Source organism: Chinchilla lanigera, unplaced genomic scaffold (assembly GCF_000276665.1).
Source record: "Chinchilla lanigera isolate Chin_1 unplaced genomic scaffold, ChiLan1.0 scaffold00255, whole genome shotgun sequence".
Classification (NCBI taxonomy): Eukaryota; Metazoa; Chordata; class Mammalia; order Rodentia; family Chinchillidae; genus Chinchilla; species Chinchilla lanigera.
In genome coordinates, this window is record NW_004955656.1 from 36,609 (window position 1) to 53,187 (window position 16,579).

The following is a 16,579-nucleotide window of genomic DNA, read 5'->3' on the forward strand; positions in this document are numbered from 1 at the left end:
TTATATGGAGCTGAAGAGAGAGAGAGAGAGAGAGAGAGAGAGAGAGAGAGAGAGAGAGAGAGAGAAAGAGAGAGAATGTGAACATGAATGCCGAAGGGAGCATATTAGAAAAAACTAGGATGATTTAAGGAAAGAGGGAGAGGAAAAGGGTAATAGAGAATAAAGATGGGGGAAGGTCAAAATATAGTATATGTGTGTAAAGTATGCCAAAATAAAGCCCACCACCCTAATAACTAATATGTGCTAATAAAGAGAGTGACAGAGATGATTTTCCAAAGATGTGTCATTTAGCTTCTACTAAGAGAAGACTTGGAATTTTCTAAGGAAAAAGAATGGAGGAGGGTGATAAACAACATTTGGGAGGAGAAATTGCACGCACAGGTAGATGTGCAGAGGATAACACAGCCAAATATGTTGTAATCAGAAAGCAGCCAGAGGATGCAAAGTTTACAAAGCAAAGCATAATAGAAAATCATCCCAGAAGGTCGTGCGACTAAATTTACTGAATACCATTGAGAAATTACCGGTGTAATACAAAGGATATCTGACTAGATCTGTTCTCAGGAGGCAGTCTTTCAAAAGTGCTCAGGTCAAACTGAGGAGGAGGAGACCACTGAGTATATAAAGACCAACAAAGTGCATCAGACACAAACAGCTGCATTTAAAAGATGACCGGATCGATGTCCTCCTGGAAGCCGAAGTATTATTTTACTTTTCTTAATTTAATACTCTATTCATTTAGTACACCAAGTCCATGACTTCATTCAAATAATGATTCTGTATTAGTCACAGTTCCAGGTACTGGGGATAAAGTAGTGAGCAAAGCAGATAAAAGACTCTCCTGCCCTCATGGAGGTTATATTTTGCTCTTCAAAGCAAATACCTTGTGTGGTCAGATTAGTTTAAAACATTAAAACAAACAAGCCTGGGTAGGAAACTCCCGGGGACAGGTCAAAAGGGTTCATTAAGCAAACTACAGCTGTTTATACTCAAAAACAGCTCATTGTCTTTGTTGTAAACCAGGTAAACCCAAGAAGTTGACTGAGACAAATACCGCCCTTCCTTTCTTTTCAGATTTTGAAACAGAAGGTCAAAAAGTTAATTGTTTCCTGAAATTACCAAATGGCAGTAGACAGGAAGACCTTTCTTTTCCCGTTTTGAAACAGAATGTGAGAACGTTTAAGTGATTTCCCCAAATCACTCAGTGGCAGTAGAGAGAAAGACTCAGCTTTGGACACTCTGAGGTCTGTCTCCTGCCTTTCTATGAGTCATAAGTCTGCCCAAGAAACACCAAAAGACTAAATTGAGTTGTTGAGGGAGGAAACACAGCTTTATTTGCTGCTTCAGATAATGAACAGTAGGTAGGAACATGTTAAGAATTACCTGTACCTAATGACAAAGTTTCTGATCCCTGCAGAAGGAAAGATCCCTATGTCTTTCTGTAAACTGTCACAGATGTGCTCAGTTTGGGGCACGTGCTAACATTTCTACTGCCCAGGAAATAAACCTAAATCATGCGTAGGATTTTCAGTGAGAGACATTTCCTTAATCTGAGTGAGCCTCAGTGAGTGAGTGAGCCTCAGTCTCCTTGGGACCAGAACGTATTCGACGATACATATAAAGCCCAACAGTTGAGAGACAAATCAAAGCAGACAAAAAAAGAATCACAACTAGCTTCAGGAAAACTATTTTGGTTGTAGATGCTGGGCCGCTGTCAATGCTGCCTCCGTAGCCTCTGTTCAGGCAGTCGGGTGGGGACCACCCGTAGGCACAGTGGCAGTGATGTTTGTTATTGCAGGTCCCCTTCATATTGCAGGTCTCGGGAAGGCAATCTTGTGACAGGACCGAAAGACTGACACACTTCTTGTGAATGCAGATCTTTCCTGCTCCGCAGGTGGTGCCGTCTTTCACTTCACCAACGTCAGATACGCTCAGTCCTAAGTGATGGCCGATGCTCCAGCACGTGACACCACTGACACGAGTGCTTTGCAAAACTGAATGATCTTGGAGTTGTGGCATATCTTCCACTCTTTCACACTGAACCCTCCCACAAAAGACGTCAGGCATATTACATTTCAGGTAGACTGTGCCGTTGACACCGCAGTGGCCAAAACTGTTTCCCTGAGAGTTGATTTCTCTATAACAATTCTGAGATGCACTCTTTGCCCTTTGGCCAAAAATCTCCCTGCACTGTTGGTCGTGGTTATTACATTGTTTTTGATAGCAGTGGGCATTTTCACCACAGGGAACTCCGTCCTGCACATATGCATCTTGTGGGCACTGGTGGGATGTCCCATTACACCATTCTGGAAGGTCACATTCATTGACCTGTTGTCTACACAGTGCCCCTGATTGCACGAATTTGCAGTCTTTGCAACACAGTCCAAAAGCACAAGCAGCTCCAGGCCTCAGAGTACAGTTCAGCGAACAACAGGGATCGTGTTCACACTGCTGTGTCTCTCCACAGTCACACTCCTCTTCGCTTTCAACCACACCATTCCCACAGCGCTTGAGCAGAAAGACTTTTGCTGGTCTCGGAAAATTGCTCAGGCATGATCCTTGGTTTAAAACGGTTTTCATAAAATCGACATAGCTGCAGTTGGTGAATCTCTGCGCTTCTGGTATTCGGAAAGTGCTCATAATACAACCACGTTCGCCACATGAACAGTATTCCTTATCATGCACCATACCCAAAATATGACCTAACTCGTGGGCCACAGTGTTAGCAAAGACAGGCCAGGGATCTCCCTGGAAGTTACAGACTCCACAGTCAATTGGAGAACGACATATTCCTGCAACATAGGCTAGACCAAGTATGTTGATATGTGAACTTTTTATGAAAATGTGTGCAGCATCATGCTGTAGCTGGGAAAGACTGATTTTTTTCCACTGAGAGAAATTTTCCAAAATCTGTTCTATGTTTGTCATCTGGAAAATGTTTCCTTGATTCCAAATCTCAATCCCAATCAAAGTGACATAAGTACCCAACTGATGATACATGGAATCCACTATATTAACAACAAGAAATACATCCTCTTGAAGTTTTGACAAGTTGCTTTGGGAGTAAATGAAGAAATCATGGTCTATCACTATAACCAGCTCCAAAAACCACAAGTGGATCCACCAGTCACCAGCAGAACTGTGTTTCCGAACTGAGTTCTCACCCACTTCAAATTTCAAGTGCTGGCGTACACTCTTCTCTGTTAAACCACACTTCATGGGTGGGAATTGTGTCTCATTACTGTTTAACCTATAAACCAGATGTTCAAATGCAGTAGAGTGTCTGATGGGTTCAATTTCATACACGAGGTCATTTATTTGTAACACTCCCCGTAAGCCCCCCAAACAGGTACTGAAAACAACCAGAGACTTGGGGGCCCCTTCCACATAACCATGATAGTAACAGTCAGCAGGGATGAAGAGGTGATCTTCCAAGAGGGCACGCTGGTCTGTGTAGGTGAGTACAGGGAGGTGTGTGGAAACCAACAGCTTCTTGACCCTCATGTGAATAACGTGTCTCTGGCCCCCAAATAACAGGCTATAGGAGAGCCATCCTGGAGTCCTTGCACCTCTGCTCCTGCTGGTCACTTTCAAGGGAGTCACCACTTCTGGAGAACTGAAGCGTTGGGTGGGGCCATGCTGGGAGAAGCTGAAAGAGGACAGAGATGCCTCAAGCCAGAGCCACAGAAGAGCAACTTGCATGGATGCTCCGTCCTCCACAGCCCCCATGATGGAGCTGACTGTCCCATGCAGAAAAGGACAGAGCATGAGGCACTACTTGTCCTGCTCCTTCCCCTGTGGTGCTGAGAGTGCAGGGCTGACGGTTATGGACCTGCATCCTGGCAGAGTGGGACCATCACTGCTAACATGCTAGAAGTGAAAATAAAAAGAAAAGTGAGACAAGTGGTAGAACTGAATAAGGAAATCAGGCAAGAAAAAGAATGGAGTGATTAAAAAGTGAGGAAGTCAAGAAAGTTGTTTGGATTTGCTTTCAATCAATGGAGGTAGCCATGCTGGAGGGCAGAGATAAGGTAAATGAGGCTTTATTTGATAATATTTGAAACTGGAACATGGGTACTTTTACAATTATCTCCATCTTTAAGGGTGGACCAAATAGAGAGCCTCAGGAATAGGCTGACTTTGTATGGCACAGCATTGCTCTATGCCTGTGGTCCGTGGACAACTATTGAAAGGGTTTCTCTTGTCCAAACTCGAGACATCAAAAGTAACCACTGGTCTCATGTCAATTTGCATAATATCATGCTTTCCATTAGTTTTCTCCATATTTGGTGTCTCCTTATTCTATTTTCCTTTATCCACAACTTTATTGTACTGCAAGGTCCTTGATCAGAGCGACGATCATATATACTCTTTTTGGTGTCTTCTAAAACATCTTGCAGGCCTGGGGATACAGCTCAGCTGTACAAGCACCTGCCAGGCAAGCACAAGGTCCTGAATTCAATTTCTGGTACAAAAAAAACTAAGCTAAACTAAGCTAAACTAAACTAAATAAAACACATTGCAGAGTTCTGTGTACAAAGAAAAATAGGGAAAATAGAGGGAAGAAGTGAAGTACGTATATTCCTGTTTGATTATAATTATTAGAACAGGAAACAAATTCATAAAATCTGATGTCCTGTAAGTATATTGGAAGGACAATGTTGTTCTAGTAGGAAGCTATCGAAGAGAAAGGGCAATGTCTTCAGAAGGGAAATGAGAATCTGTGCTGCTCAAAAACTCAGGGAGAAGAAACTTTGTCTTAGTACAATAAAGACATCAGAGCGCCTGCTAGTTCCTTTCATTTCATCTCATTTCGTTTCATTTTATTCGTTTCAGTACGTGTCTGCAGTGCATGCAGTTTACGGTCCTCTTGGGGAGTAGGTACAGGTGCACAGTACAACTTATTTCTGGCTATTTTTATCCTCCTCCCTCCCTTCTCCTGTAATTCCCCTTTCCCTATTTTCAGTCTTGCTGATATTATTAAGCTCAGCTCATGTTTAAGGATATAATGTTTATATTCATTGAGGTTAATAAGTCGACATACATGGCATATCTTTCTTCTCCTTATTTTCCCCTTTCCCTCGCCCTTGCCCTTAGTCTGTTGAACCCCTCCCCATGCACAATATCACCTAGATATGCCCTGTGTAAGCATCTTTCTCAGAGTTTAAGACATCAGACTACAGTGAAACTTGCATACCGATGTTTATAGCACCACAATTCAAAGCTAAATCCTGGAAGCAGCCCATATACCCACCAAGAGGCGACTGAATAAAGAAAAATGTGGTATCTATACATAATGGAATAATATTTGGGTATAAAAAGACAAATTTGAGACATTTGTAGGCAAATGGATGCACCTGGAAAATCTATCACTGAGTGAAATCAACCAGACACACAAGTTTAAATGCCATATGGCATCTCTCCTTTACACACAGTCAGTACCTGCTATTTTAGAATTGCCAGGGGAGGCTCCCAGTGTTTGCTCAAATATATTTACTGCCAGTGTTTGAAAATGGGGAAGTTTTGTACCTGGGATACAGTCTGTCTGGCAACACCCGTTCATTTCTTTCCTTCATCACTACAAAAGCACCTACCTGTTTAGAACAAAGGAAGTACAGGATGCTGTGCCAGCTGCTAGGGAAAGAAAACCCAAACACAGAACGTTACTACTGGTTCGGTGCAGAAGCTTGGAACTGGAACTACAATAAGCTCTAGGGGCCTGTAATAGTGTATTCAATACTTTATTGTTAGTACATTAGGTGGTACATTAGTACATTAGGTTAGTACATTAGGTGGTACATTAGGTTAGTACATTAGTTAGTACATTCTTTTTATATGCTGAAGATAACGTCCATAGATTTCATCCACATCTCCACTGACAAAAATGACTGTAAAAGGCAAAAGACTAAAAACAGACAAGGAAATGGACGCATATTATATATTATGTTGCAAACCAGATTAACCCCAGGCTATGTGCTTTATGCTTCAGGGTCCTCTTACTGGACAGACCTCCATAAAGACTCTGGGAAGTGCTCAACAGCGCATTTTACGAACCTCACTGGTTGTCATTCAGAAACAGGAGACTTGATCAAGGTTTTCTGAAGTTTGAGAATAAAGTATGCAATTATTGCCCCCATTACCAATAACAAGTTGTAAAGCTGAAGTTTTTTCCTAAATAATAACAAAAACTACCCTTGCATCTGCCATAGAAAATATTGTGCAATGAAGTAATTCTCATCAGAGAGATAAATGAAGAATCAATCTAAGACACTACAGAGAAATGGATGATGCAATGTGTCACGGCTTCATTAACATAAATATTGAGGATGTTCAAATTCTGTGATGTTTATGATGCTTGCAACCTTTCAAAATTTATGCTTTCTTATGATTCCTTTGTTGCTCTATGTAGACATTCTTTTTCACAGGTTTTGGTTTTGCTTTTTTTTTTTTTGGTACATGAAATAGAACTCAGGGCCTTGTGCTTTATTTTTGCATTTGAAATTCGGTGTTCTTTTTCTTAAAGTGGGTGCCTCATCATATAAATAAAATGCATCATGCCCAAATTCTTGATTCCTTCCCTGACTGTGGTAAGCATATTGACAGAGGTAAGCCAGTTCCTCATAAAGACAGTGTTTCTCATAGTATCTTTAATCACACTGTTGTGACGCTTTGTATAGGAGCTACAAAAAATGAAGATGCCTAACCAAGTACCAATCAAATCTTGGACTCTGGATCCATTTCTAGTTCATGCTTCATTTACCATGATTCAAGTTCCCTCCACCTCCACAAAACTTCCTTTTTCATAGCAGAGTGGGGCAGGGGAGCGGGAGAGGGAGGAGAGAGACAGGGGGTTGGGAAGAGTGAAAGATGGAAGCAGAAAAAGAGAAAAGAAGGGAGAAGGGGAGAGGAAGCAAAGGGGGGAGGGCAGAGAGAGGGAGAAGAGGGGAGAGACAGGAGAGAGAGGAGAGAGAGAAGACAAGCTCTACCCTCAACTTCTTTGAGGAAAGTTGGGTACATCTACACACCTTATTAAACAAGCACTCTGATACAAATTACTGTTTAATGAGGGCTCTGTCCAAGAAACACCATTCTCAGACGCCTCATATACATTATGGTTCAGACTCCAGCCTCCCGTTCTCAGGAGCCCACAAAAGCTGTACTAAATCATTCACCCTGCGACATCTAAGTATACTAACTACTCCATTTCTTATCAACCAGTCCCCCACAAACTTCAAGGACTTTGGCATCAGACTGATAAAAATTTCCACTAAAAATCTTATCTCTCAGCTGATGTTAGCAAGTAAACTATTCATCTGAACATCAGAAGGGCTTTTACGTCTTCTGATCTTTCAATTCACCTTCAATGCAATTCCGTTTACTCCTTCATAGCTATAATCTCACAAAGAAAACATGGTTTCCAGGATTTTCACCCTTACAAACCTGTCAGGATCAACACCCATCTCTACGTCTCTTCTGTACAACTCTCCATCACAGTTGCAGTGGAGCCGTCATCCTTCCTCAAGATGTAACCAACCCTTTGCTTTGTCTTTTACAGTATGTCTCACTCCTTTGTGAAGAGTATTTCTATCAATCTGACCCATTCTCCACAGTATTTTTATGATCTTCTATTTTAACAGGCAACTAGGGTATCCATCTAATTCATCCTGATTTTCCTGGAACTATCCTAGTTTTAAAACCGAGAGTCTGTCCCCATAAAACCCAAATGATTGGACACCCTCTTCGCAATACCCTACCCTCTACCCTTGCTCAAATCATTCATATCTTTAAAAAGGAAAATAAAAGTTGAGAAATTTTATTTTACCTAGACATTTCTCTAGATACCGACTTATGCATAGACCCAAACTTGAGGAGTAGCTGACTTACCAGCAAAGGAAACAGTACTTTTCATTGCCCTTTCTGTCTCCACCTGGTTTGTATGATCCTTATCAACAAACAGAGATGTACAGTTCAGACCACACAGAGCAAAGACAAACATAAGGCCTCACCCCTTTGTCTTTCATGTGAGGAAGTTCTATATCAGTTGCCTAGCAACAAGGACCTCTCCTCTCCACACAAAGAACAGCTACCTCTTTAGGGTACTCTGTTCTGGCCCTGCTATTTCTATACATCTCTCTTCCTGCATTCAATATAATTAAATAGGAATTAAATAGGCTACTCAACTCCACCATATATTCCCTTACACTGTTTTTAGTGCAGGTTTGCAATACAGAGTGTCCGCATTCTTCCTGGGAAGTTGGTACGTGCACATAACACATAATAATTCTATTTTCAATCCCCTCTCCATCTCTTTTCCATATACAAAAAGTTTTCCTAGTTATTTATTCTTATCTACCTTTTATTTTGCTCTTTATTCAAACTTTTTATTTTTCATGTAAGAAACAATGCAATATTTAAGCTTGTGTGTCTGATTTATTTCACTTAACATTATAGTCTCAGGGTACATCCACTTTCCTACAAATAATGCAAGTTCTTTCTTAGTGGCAGAGTAGTACTCTGCTGGAATAAATACTACATTCTCTTTATCCATTTCTTTATCCTTTCATCTCTTGGTGGATGCATTTGTTGCTTTCAGGATTTCACTTGAATTGTGAATTGTGCTGCTATAATTGTGTGTATGCATGTATCATAGTAATAGGATGTTTTCTCTTTTGGGAATAGCTGGGTCAAATGGAATTGCTTGTCTAAGTTATTTAAGGAACCTCCATACTGATTTTCATAGTAGTTATCCAAGTTTACACTCCCATCAATAATATAGAAATGAAATGCCTCATCAGCAATTGTTCTCATCTTATTTCTTGGTGATAGTCATTCTTTCTGGAGTAAGATGAAATCTGTGTTGTTTTAATTTCTTTAATGGCCAGAGATGCTGAACATTTATCATATATTTATTGTTCAAACATTTTAGAATTCCTGTACATCTGTACATGTTATTGTTCAAACATTTTAGAATTCCTGTACATCTGTACATGTTATTGTTCAAACATTTTAGAATTCCCGTACATCCAAAGGCTTGAATACATTTAATATGCCATGAGAGTAACAACAAAGAATTCTTATAGCCATAAGAAAACTTTTCTTTCTTAATTTTTTATGAGAGCATCTTTAAATCAGAAAACCTTATTGTCTTATCCTTAGAAACTTAATGTTCTGATGATGACCAATGTAAACATACCACAATAATATATTTTGAACAACACTTTTGGGGTGTCTCTTATAAGGCTATGGAGATTATTGGGGACTCCTATTAATTGACAAGAATAATTTTTGTTTCAGACTGCTGCTTTCTTGTTACCAACTGGAGTCTTGGTCTACAGTTTCTCCTCACCCTAAGGGATTTTTATTTTATTATCTTAACAATTTTTGATGACTTATGAAACAAGATTGTAACAATTAATGCATTGTTTTTGATCAGTGGGAGATTCTCAAGTCATAATGTATAAGCAGCAATATTATTATATTTCTTTATTTATTTTTTGATTGGGAATTAATTCATCATAATGTGACTTCTACAGGTACAGAATTTTATCACTGTATTCTTTTAATTTTGTGAAATTTTAAAAATACAGAAAAGTACAAAACATAAGACAAGATATCCATATAGCACAATGCAGAATTAGTGAGTACCTTCACATATTTACTTGCAGAGAAATGGATATTTATATAAAAAGATGAAGCCCCTCACCTCCCCCTCCTCCCATACTCATTACCATCCCTTCTCCACTATCACAGGCCACCCTCAAGAGTTTCGTCTGTATACTTCCAAGTGATTTCAAAAATATTTACATATGTATGTGTATCCATTAGCAATATAAAGTGTTGAATTTCATCAAGGAAATATTTATAATTCAAGTTTACAAAGTCATTGTACTATATGCATCATTCTCCAATGTTTTTCCTCCACACTTTTTTAGGTACTTCCATGAACATGTGGCTCTTGTCTGTTTCACTTTTATAGATGTATGTGTATTATTACAGTATAAGAACTTTCCATTTTATTCTAGATGGGTATTTGAATTGTTTCCAATATCTGGCTACTAGAAATTGAGCCACAGAGAAATTCTTGGTATTTCCTGAGCATACACATAGTAAAACTAGTTATGTATTTTTCAATTTGTTACAAAGAATGCTTTCTTACTCCCAGGGTCATAAACATTTTTAGTATACTGGCTTTTAATAATTGTCTTCAATTACTGTGAGTTTTACTTTTCTGTGTAATCTATGGTCCATTCTCTACCCTTGCAGAACAAGTTACCTCCAAATAATTCCTTATCTCCTAATGATATCTCTTTCATACTCCAAATTCGTATGAATGCATAGGTCCTTCTGGAATCTCTTCTGCTCTGCTGAATCACTATCACAAAGGCTTATTATTTGTAGATGACATTATGTGTGTTTATTTCTTCCTTTGTAATACTTTTAACTTATTTTTTTTTAATAGTGGTGAAGGTCTCCAGGTTTATGTTGAGGGTAGTAACAGGTCTCTATTTTCTGTTTTCAATTTTAAAGAAATGCATAGAATGTCAGTGTTACTTCTGATATAGTTTTTTGTTTGTTTGGGCAGTCTTTTCATCATATGAGTGTCTTTTTTTTTTTTTTTTTTTGTGGTTTTTCTCCGGTACCAGGAACCAAACTCACGACCTTGCGCTTGCCAGGCAGGCGCTTTTGCCGCTGAGCTAAATCCCCAGCCCCATATGAGTGTCTTTTACTTCAGTATGAACTGTTGGTGTCCTCTAAAGTTTTAGCATTTGTTAAAGTTCACCTCACTTGGGATGCTTTTTGCTTCAAAATATTTCTGATGCACTGAGAGATACAAATCCCTGGTGCATGTTTCCCATTTTGAAGCTATTTACAGGTCTTAGTGAGTATGAATTTTCTGATGTCTAATATGCTGTGACTTCTGGCTGAAAGCTTTTCCACATTCACTACATTGATAAGGCTTCTTACCTGTGTGTATTCTCAAATGCAGGGCTAGGGTTGAGAACTGTGAGAAAGCTTTCCCACATTCATTACAACCATAAGGCTTCTCACCTGTATGGCTTCTCACATGCACTGTGAGAAAAGAACTCTGAGAGAAAGCTTTTCCACATACATTGCATTCATAAGGTTTATCACCTGAATGAATTCTCACATGTACAATAAGTGATCTTCGCTGAGAGAAGACTTTTCCACATTCATTACATTCATAGGATTTCTCTCCAGTGTGAATGTTTTGATGATTTATGAGGTACATCTTCTGGCCAAAAGCTGTTCCACATTCATTACATTTAAAGGGTTTTTCTCCAATATGAATTTTCTCATGCTCAGTAAGAGTTGATTTGCCAGTAAACATTTTCCCACACTGTTTACATATGGATGACTTCTCTCCGGTGTGAGTTCTCTGGTGTCTGATGAGGTTTGATTTCTGTATGAAAGTTTTCCCACAATCTTTGCACTCAAAAAGTTTCTCTCCAGTGTGAATTTTCTGATGGGTAAGGAGGTTCTCCTTCTGGCTGAAGGACTTCCCACAATCATTACATTCAAAAAGCTTCTGTCCAGTATGGGTGTTCTGATGTTTAATGACATACTGCTTTTGGCTAAAGGCTTTCCCACATTCAATGCATTCAAAAGGTTTCTCTCTAGTATGAAAATACTTATGCTCAGTAAGATTGGATTTGTGGCTGACCATTTTCCCACATACCTTATCGGCAAAGGGGCTTTCCCCACCACAGTTTCTCTGCTGACTGAAGTGTGACATTGGAATGGAAGCTTTCCCACATTCACAAGATATCTCTCCAGTATGGAGTTTCTGATGAATGAGGATTTACTTTTGGCTGAAGATATTTCCACATTTCTTACATTTATAAAGCTTTGCTGTGTATTACCTCTCAAATGCAGAATAAGTGATAAAGTCTGAGAGATAATTTTATCACACATAGCACACTCAAAGCTTTCTCTCCAACATAAAATTCTAATATTCAATGACAGTATGCTATATTCACTGGTTTTTCTCCAGCATGAATCTCTCTTGCTCAATGAGATGTCATCTAGCTAATGGCTTTTCAATATTCCTTAGAAGCACAGGGTGTCTCTTCAGCATGACTTCTCAGTTCAATGAGACATGTGAATAAATGTTTACCCACATTCAGTAAATTCATAGGATTTCTCTCCAATAAGGAATGCTCTGCTACCAGATAGGGTACAAAGGGATTTCCACACTGACTTTAAGGGGCTATTATCACAAGGAGTAAACTCTGGCAGAAGACTTCCAAATTAATAAAATTGCTGATTCTTTTCTGCACAGCTTTCCTCATAATTAAGCCTAAATTATTTTTACAAATCAAAATTCCAAAAAGGCACTGCCTTAAAAGAAATAAGGTCTGTGAGAAAAGGAAGGATTTTTCTGATTTTCTTATTGTCACTGTTTTTTCCTGTCGGTGTTTATTGGAGAAGGATGCAACTTGCCTCACAAGTCTTGATGTCTCTTTATCTGCTCATTATCTTCTCAGGATTATTCTAGACAGACTCTTTCCATTTGCTTCTCCACCATCCAGTTTGTCTTCTTCAATGGAAGATTGTATCCATTTCGGTCTCTATAAAAACCTGCTACTGGGGAAAATGACACAGCATTAAACAGCTATTGCTATGGCCAAAGTACTGTTCTAGAATACAGGAGGAGCCCTCTGGGGCCCCTGGGCCAGCTGACGGTTGAGAAAGGTGTACTTTCCAGAGATGCACAAGGAAATGGCCCTCCTATTTTCACGCCATGTGTACCAAGACGCCACACCAACCCGCAGACAAAGACCAAGATGTCCCTCGTTATATTTATAAAACCAATTTTAACATCATTGTGACCAGTTGGCAACTTGGGTGGAAGCATATCTTTAATTTCGATGACATTGATCCATAATCTGAATAAAATTACAGACAAATGCTTCAAAAATCAAAAAGGATGAGTGAGCTGCTTCGGAGGGGAGAAAATTTGCCCCCCCCTCCCATCACAGGAACAATCATGAGCCTTGCTGAGCCTCAGGAGCTTCAGGGAGCTGCTCAGAAGGGAAGAAACTCTGCTTGCACCCCTGTCCCATCCCAAGAATGATCTTGAACCTTGGGAGATTCAGTGAGCTGCTCTGGAGGGGAGGAACACTGACCCCTGGCCCCTTTCATTGCAGGAGTAATGGTGAGCCTCAGTGAGAGTCAGTAGCTTCAGTGACCTTCTCAGGATGGGAGAAACTTCACCCTACCCTTCACCATCACAGGACTCATCAAAAGCCTTGGTGAGTGTGGAGAGTTTTAGTGACCTGCTTGGGAGGGGAGAAACTCTCTCCTAAATCTTCCCACCATTGCACAAGGGCCAGTGAGCCTTGGGAGTATCAGTGGGACATTTAGGAGGGAAGAAATGCCACCCACCACCTGCCTGCTATCCAGGGAGCCTTGGTCCAGAGGAAGCCTGGTGCCTGGCCCATACTCCTACACTATGGATTGGGCAGCCAGCATGGGAAGTGCTTGGGACACAGCAACTATCTTGTCTGGAGGAACCCAAGATAAATTGAATCTAACAAGGGGAAACACTTTGCACACTAACTCCTAATTAACTATGGGTCCTATAATATAGTAAAGACTTTGCGTCTATGGTCCAAAGTATACAATCAGTAGTTACCAGAGTTGTTCAGTTTCTAAATTGTGCTTATTACTATTTGTACTACCATAGGTAGGATGTCATATCTGTTGTAACCTGTTGTTCTCTCTAGTGTAACAACATTGGGAAGCTCTGCAGTAATAATCTCACCACAGCCATATACCAAAAAACTTGGGGCTGAGAAAAATAAACCAACATCTCACTCACAATTAATTTTGAAGGTAGGATCTTGGGACAGACACAAACCAAGAATTTCCTACACACAGAAGACATCCCTGAAGTACATACTATTCCTGGAGAGACCTCGATATTAGTGATATAGCCATGTACTCCCAGAACTCACAAGGATTACCATAGCAAACAAAATAAAAAAATTTCTTTGAAATAGAAGATGTGAAAACAAAGGAGCAAAATGCAATCTCAGACCTCCAGCCCACACAGAACAACTTAAGGAGACATTGACATAAGAGAAATTAGAAGTCACACATCTAATCTGAAATGATAGCAACTGAAGTAAAGAAATGACTCTGTCAGGCTATAGAAGAAATCAGATCAGAAATAATCTTTCAGGTAAAAAAAAGAAATGACAACCATAATGAAAGAATTGCTCAGCATATTTAAAGAAGACATAGATAAAAAAATAGAAGAGCATAGAAAACTCATGGAAACCTTGAATAAACAATATAGAAAAGAATTTAGATGCATGAAACAGATTCAAAGAGATATCCAGGAAATTAAAAATTCCATTGAAAGCTGGAAAAACCACTCGAGCAAAACTGAAGATAGATTTTCAGACCTCAAAGACAGCACTGCAGCTAACAATCATGAAAGGAAAGACTGCTTAAAAATAACAAGAAACCAGGAAATAGCAATTCAACAGCTACAAGATGATGCAAAGAAAAACAATATAAGACTGACAGGTGTTAATGAAAATTTAGGAGTCAACACGAATGACATAAAAAGACCATTTGCAGAGGTAATAATGAAACATTTCTCAAACAGGAGTAAAGAATCTGACATACAGAAAAGCCAGGTATATAGAACCCCAACGAAACATAACCAAAATAAATCTATACCCAGACCTATAATAATCAAGAAGGACTTTTTTTTTTTTTTTTTTTTTTTTGGGATTGAACTCATGACCTTGTGCTTGCCAGGCAGGCACTGTGCCACTGAGTTAAATCCCCAGCCCGAATAATCAAGATCTCAGAAATTCAGCCCAAGAACACAATATTAAAAGCTGTTAGAGAAAAGAAACAGATCACCTATAAAGGAAAGCCTATCAGAATCATGGCAGATTTCTCAACACAAATCATCATTCCGGAAGAGCTTGGAGTGAAGTATTTCAGGTCCTGAAAAAGAAAACAACTTCCCACCAAGATTGATGTGCCCTGCAAAACTATCTTTCAAAATTAATGGAGAAATAAGATACTTCCAGGACAAAAAAACTAAAGAAATTCATGACCACCAAACCAACCCTACAGAGAGTACTGAAAGATATTCTAGAGAGGAAAAATGACCACTATTTCAAGAACAACCATAGAAAAAAACCACCATGTAGGACAACCAATTAAACAGAAGGGACTATTATGGAACCAACAGCAGGCAAATAACATGACAAATAAAAATGAATATATATTAGTTATAACCATTCCTGTAAGTGGCCTCAACTCACCAATTAAAAGACAGACTGGCAGAGTGGATCAAGAAACAAAATCCAACAATATGCTGTATACAAGAAACAATTTAACTCAAAAGGAAATTCATAGACTGAAAGCCAAAGGATGGAAAATAATACTCCATCCAACAGGAGCCCAGAAAAAAAGCAGGAGTACCTATTCTGTTGGCAGACAACATAAGCATAAAACCAAGAATGATCAAAAGAGATAAGGAAGGTCACTACATACTTCTTAGGGGAAAACTGCAAGAGGAAGAGATAACAATCTTAAATACATAGGCACCAAATATGGGAGGACTCAACTATATTAAACAAATTTTAACACATGTGAAAAATGAAGTAAACAATTACACAGTCGAAACGGGGGACTTTAAAACCCCAATGTTACAAAGAAATAGATCAACTAGATAAAAATCAGCAAAAAAATATCAGAACTGAGCCAAATTGGTGAACAAATAGACTTAGTAGATTTTTACACAGTATTCCACCCAACAATATCAGAAAACAAATTCTTTTCAGCTGCACATGGGCCATTCTCTGAAATGCACCATATAGGAGCCCATAGAACATGCTTAAGTAAATGCAAAAGAACTGAAGTTATCTCATGCATATTATCTCACCAGAGTGCATGAAATTGGAAACTATTGACAAAAGAAATTGCAAAAGCTCCATAAACACATGGAAATTAACACTCTCTTGAACACCAATGGGTCACAGAAGAAATGAAACAATATTTACAATCAATCAAAAATGCAGATACAAACTACCGGAACTTGTGAGACTCAATGAGAGCAGTCCTCAGAGGGAAATTTATAGCAGTGGATCCCCACATCAGGAAAACAGAACAAACACAAATAAACAACCTTATACTGCACCTCAAACTTCTAGAAAAAGAACACCAAATCAAGCCCAAAGCCTAAAGAATGGAGGAAATTATAAAGATCAGAGCAGAAATTAATGCAACTGAAACTAAGAAAACAATACAAAGAATTAATGAATCAAAGAGTTGGTTCTTTAAAAGAATAAATAAAATTGATAAACCCTTAGCCAACCCTATCAAAAAAGGAAAGAAAAACCTCAAATCCCTACAATAAGAATGAAAAGGGTGAAATCACTATAGAGCCTTTAGAAATTCAGAAGATCACCAATATCTACTTTGAAAATCTTTACTCTCACAGCATGGAAAACACAGAAGAAATGGACAGACGCCTAGATATGTATGAATTACCACAGCTGAATCAAGAAGATATAAAAATTCTGAATAA

The 16,579-nt window shown here is 39.0% G+C and overlaps 2 protein-coding genes across 2 annotated transcripts; both read right to left on the bottom strand.

The window, feature by feature from the left end:
* Positions 1–1,311: 1,311 nt before the first annotated feature.
* Positions 1,312–8,012, bottom strand: LOC102013995 (disintegrin and metalloproteinase domain-containing protein 21). Its single transcript, XM_005415059.1, has 2 exons — positions 7,885–8,012; positions 1,312–3,870 (listed from the first exon to the last, which is right to left on the bottom strand). The coding sequence occupies exon 2, from the start codon at positions 3,766–3,768 to the stop codon at positions 1,546–1,548; it is 2,223 nt and encodes a 740-aa protein (XP_005415116.1). The 5' UTR covers positions 3,769–3,870; positions 7,885–8,012; the 3' UTR covers positions 1,312–1,545.
* A 2,828-nt stretch (positions 8,013–10,840) lies between these two features.
* Positions 10,841–11,770, bottom strand: LOC102013679 (zinc finger protein OZF-like). Its single transcript, XM_005415058.2, has one exon. The coding sequence runs from the start codon at positions 11,753–11,755 to the stop codon at positions 10,877–10,879; it is 879 nt and encodes a 292-aa protein (XP_005415115.1). The 5' UTR covers positions 11,756–11,770; the 3' UTR covers positions 10,841–10,876.
* Between the last annotated feature and the right edge of the window lie 4,809 nt (positions 11,771–16,579).

Excerpts from the sequence above, each read along its gene's own strand:
- LOC102013995 (XM_005415059.1), bottom strand. The coding sequence starts at position 3,768 with ATGCTCTGTCCTTTTCTGCATGGGACAGTCAGCTCCATCATGGGGGCT.
- LOC102013679 (XM_005415058.2), bottom strand. The coding sequence starts at position 11,755 with ATGTCACACTTCAGTCAGCAGAGAAACTGTGGTGGGGAAAGCCCCTTT.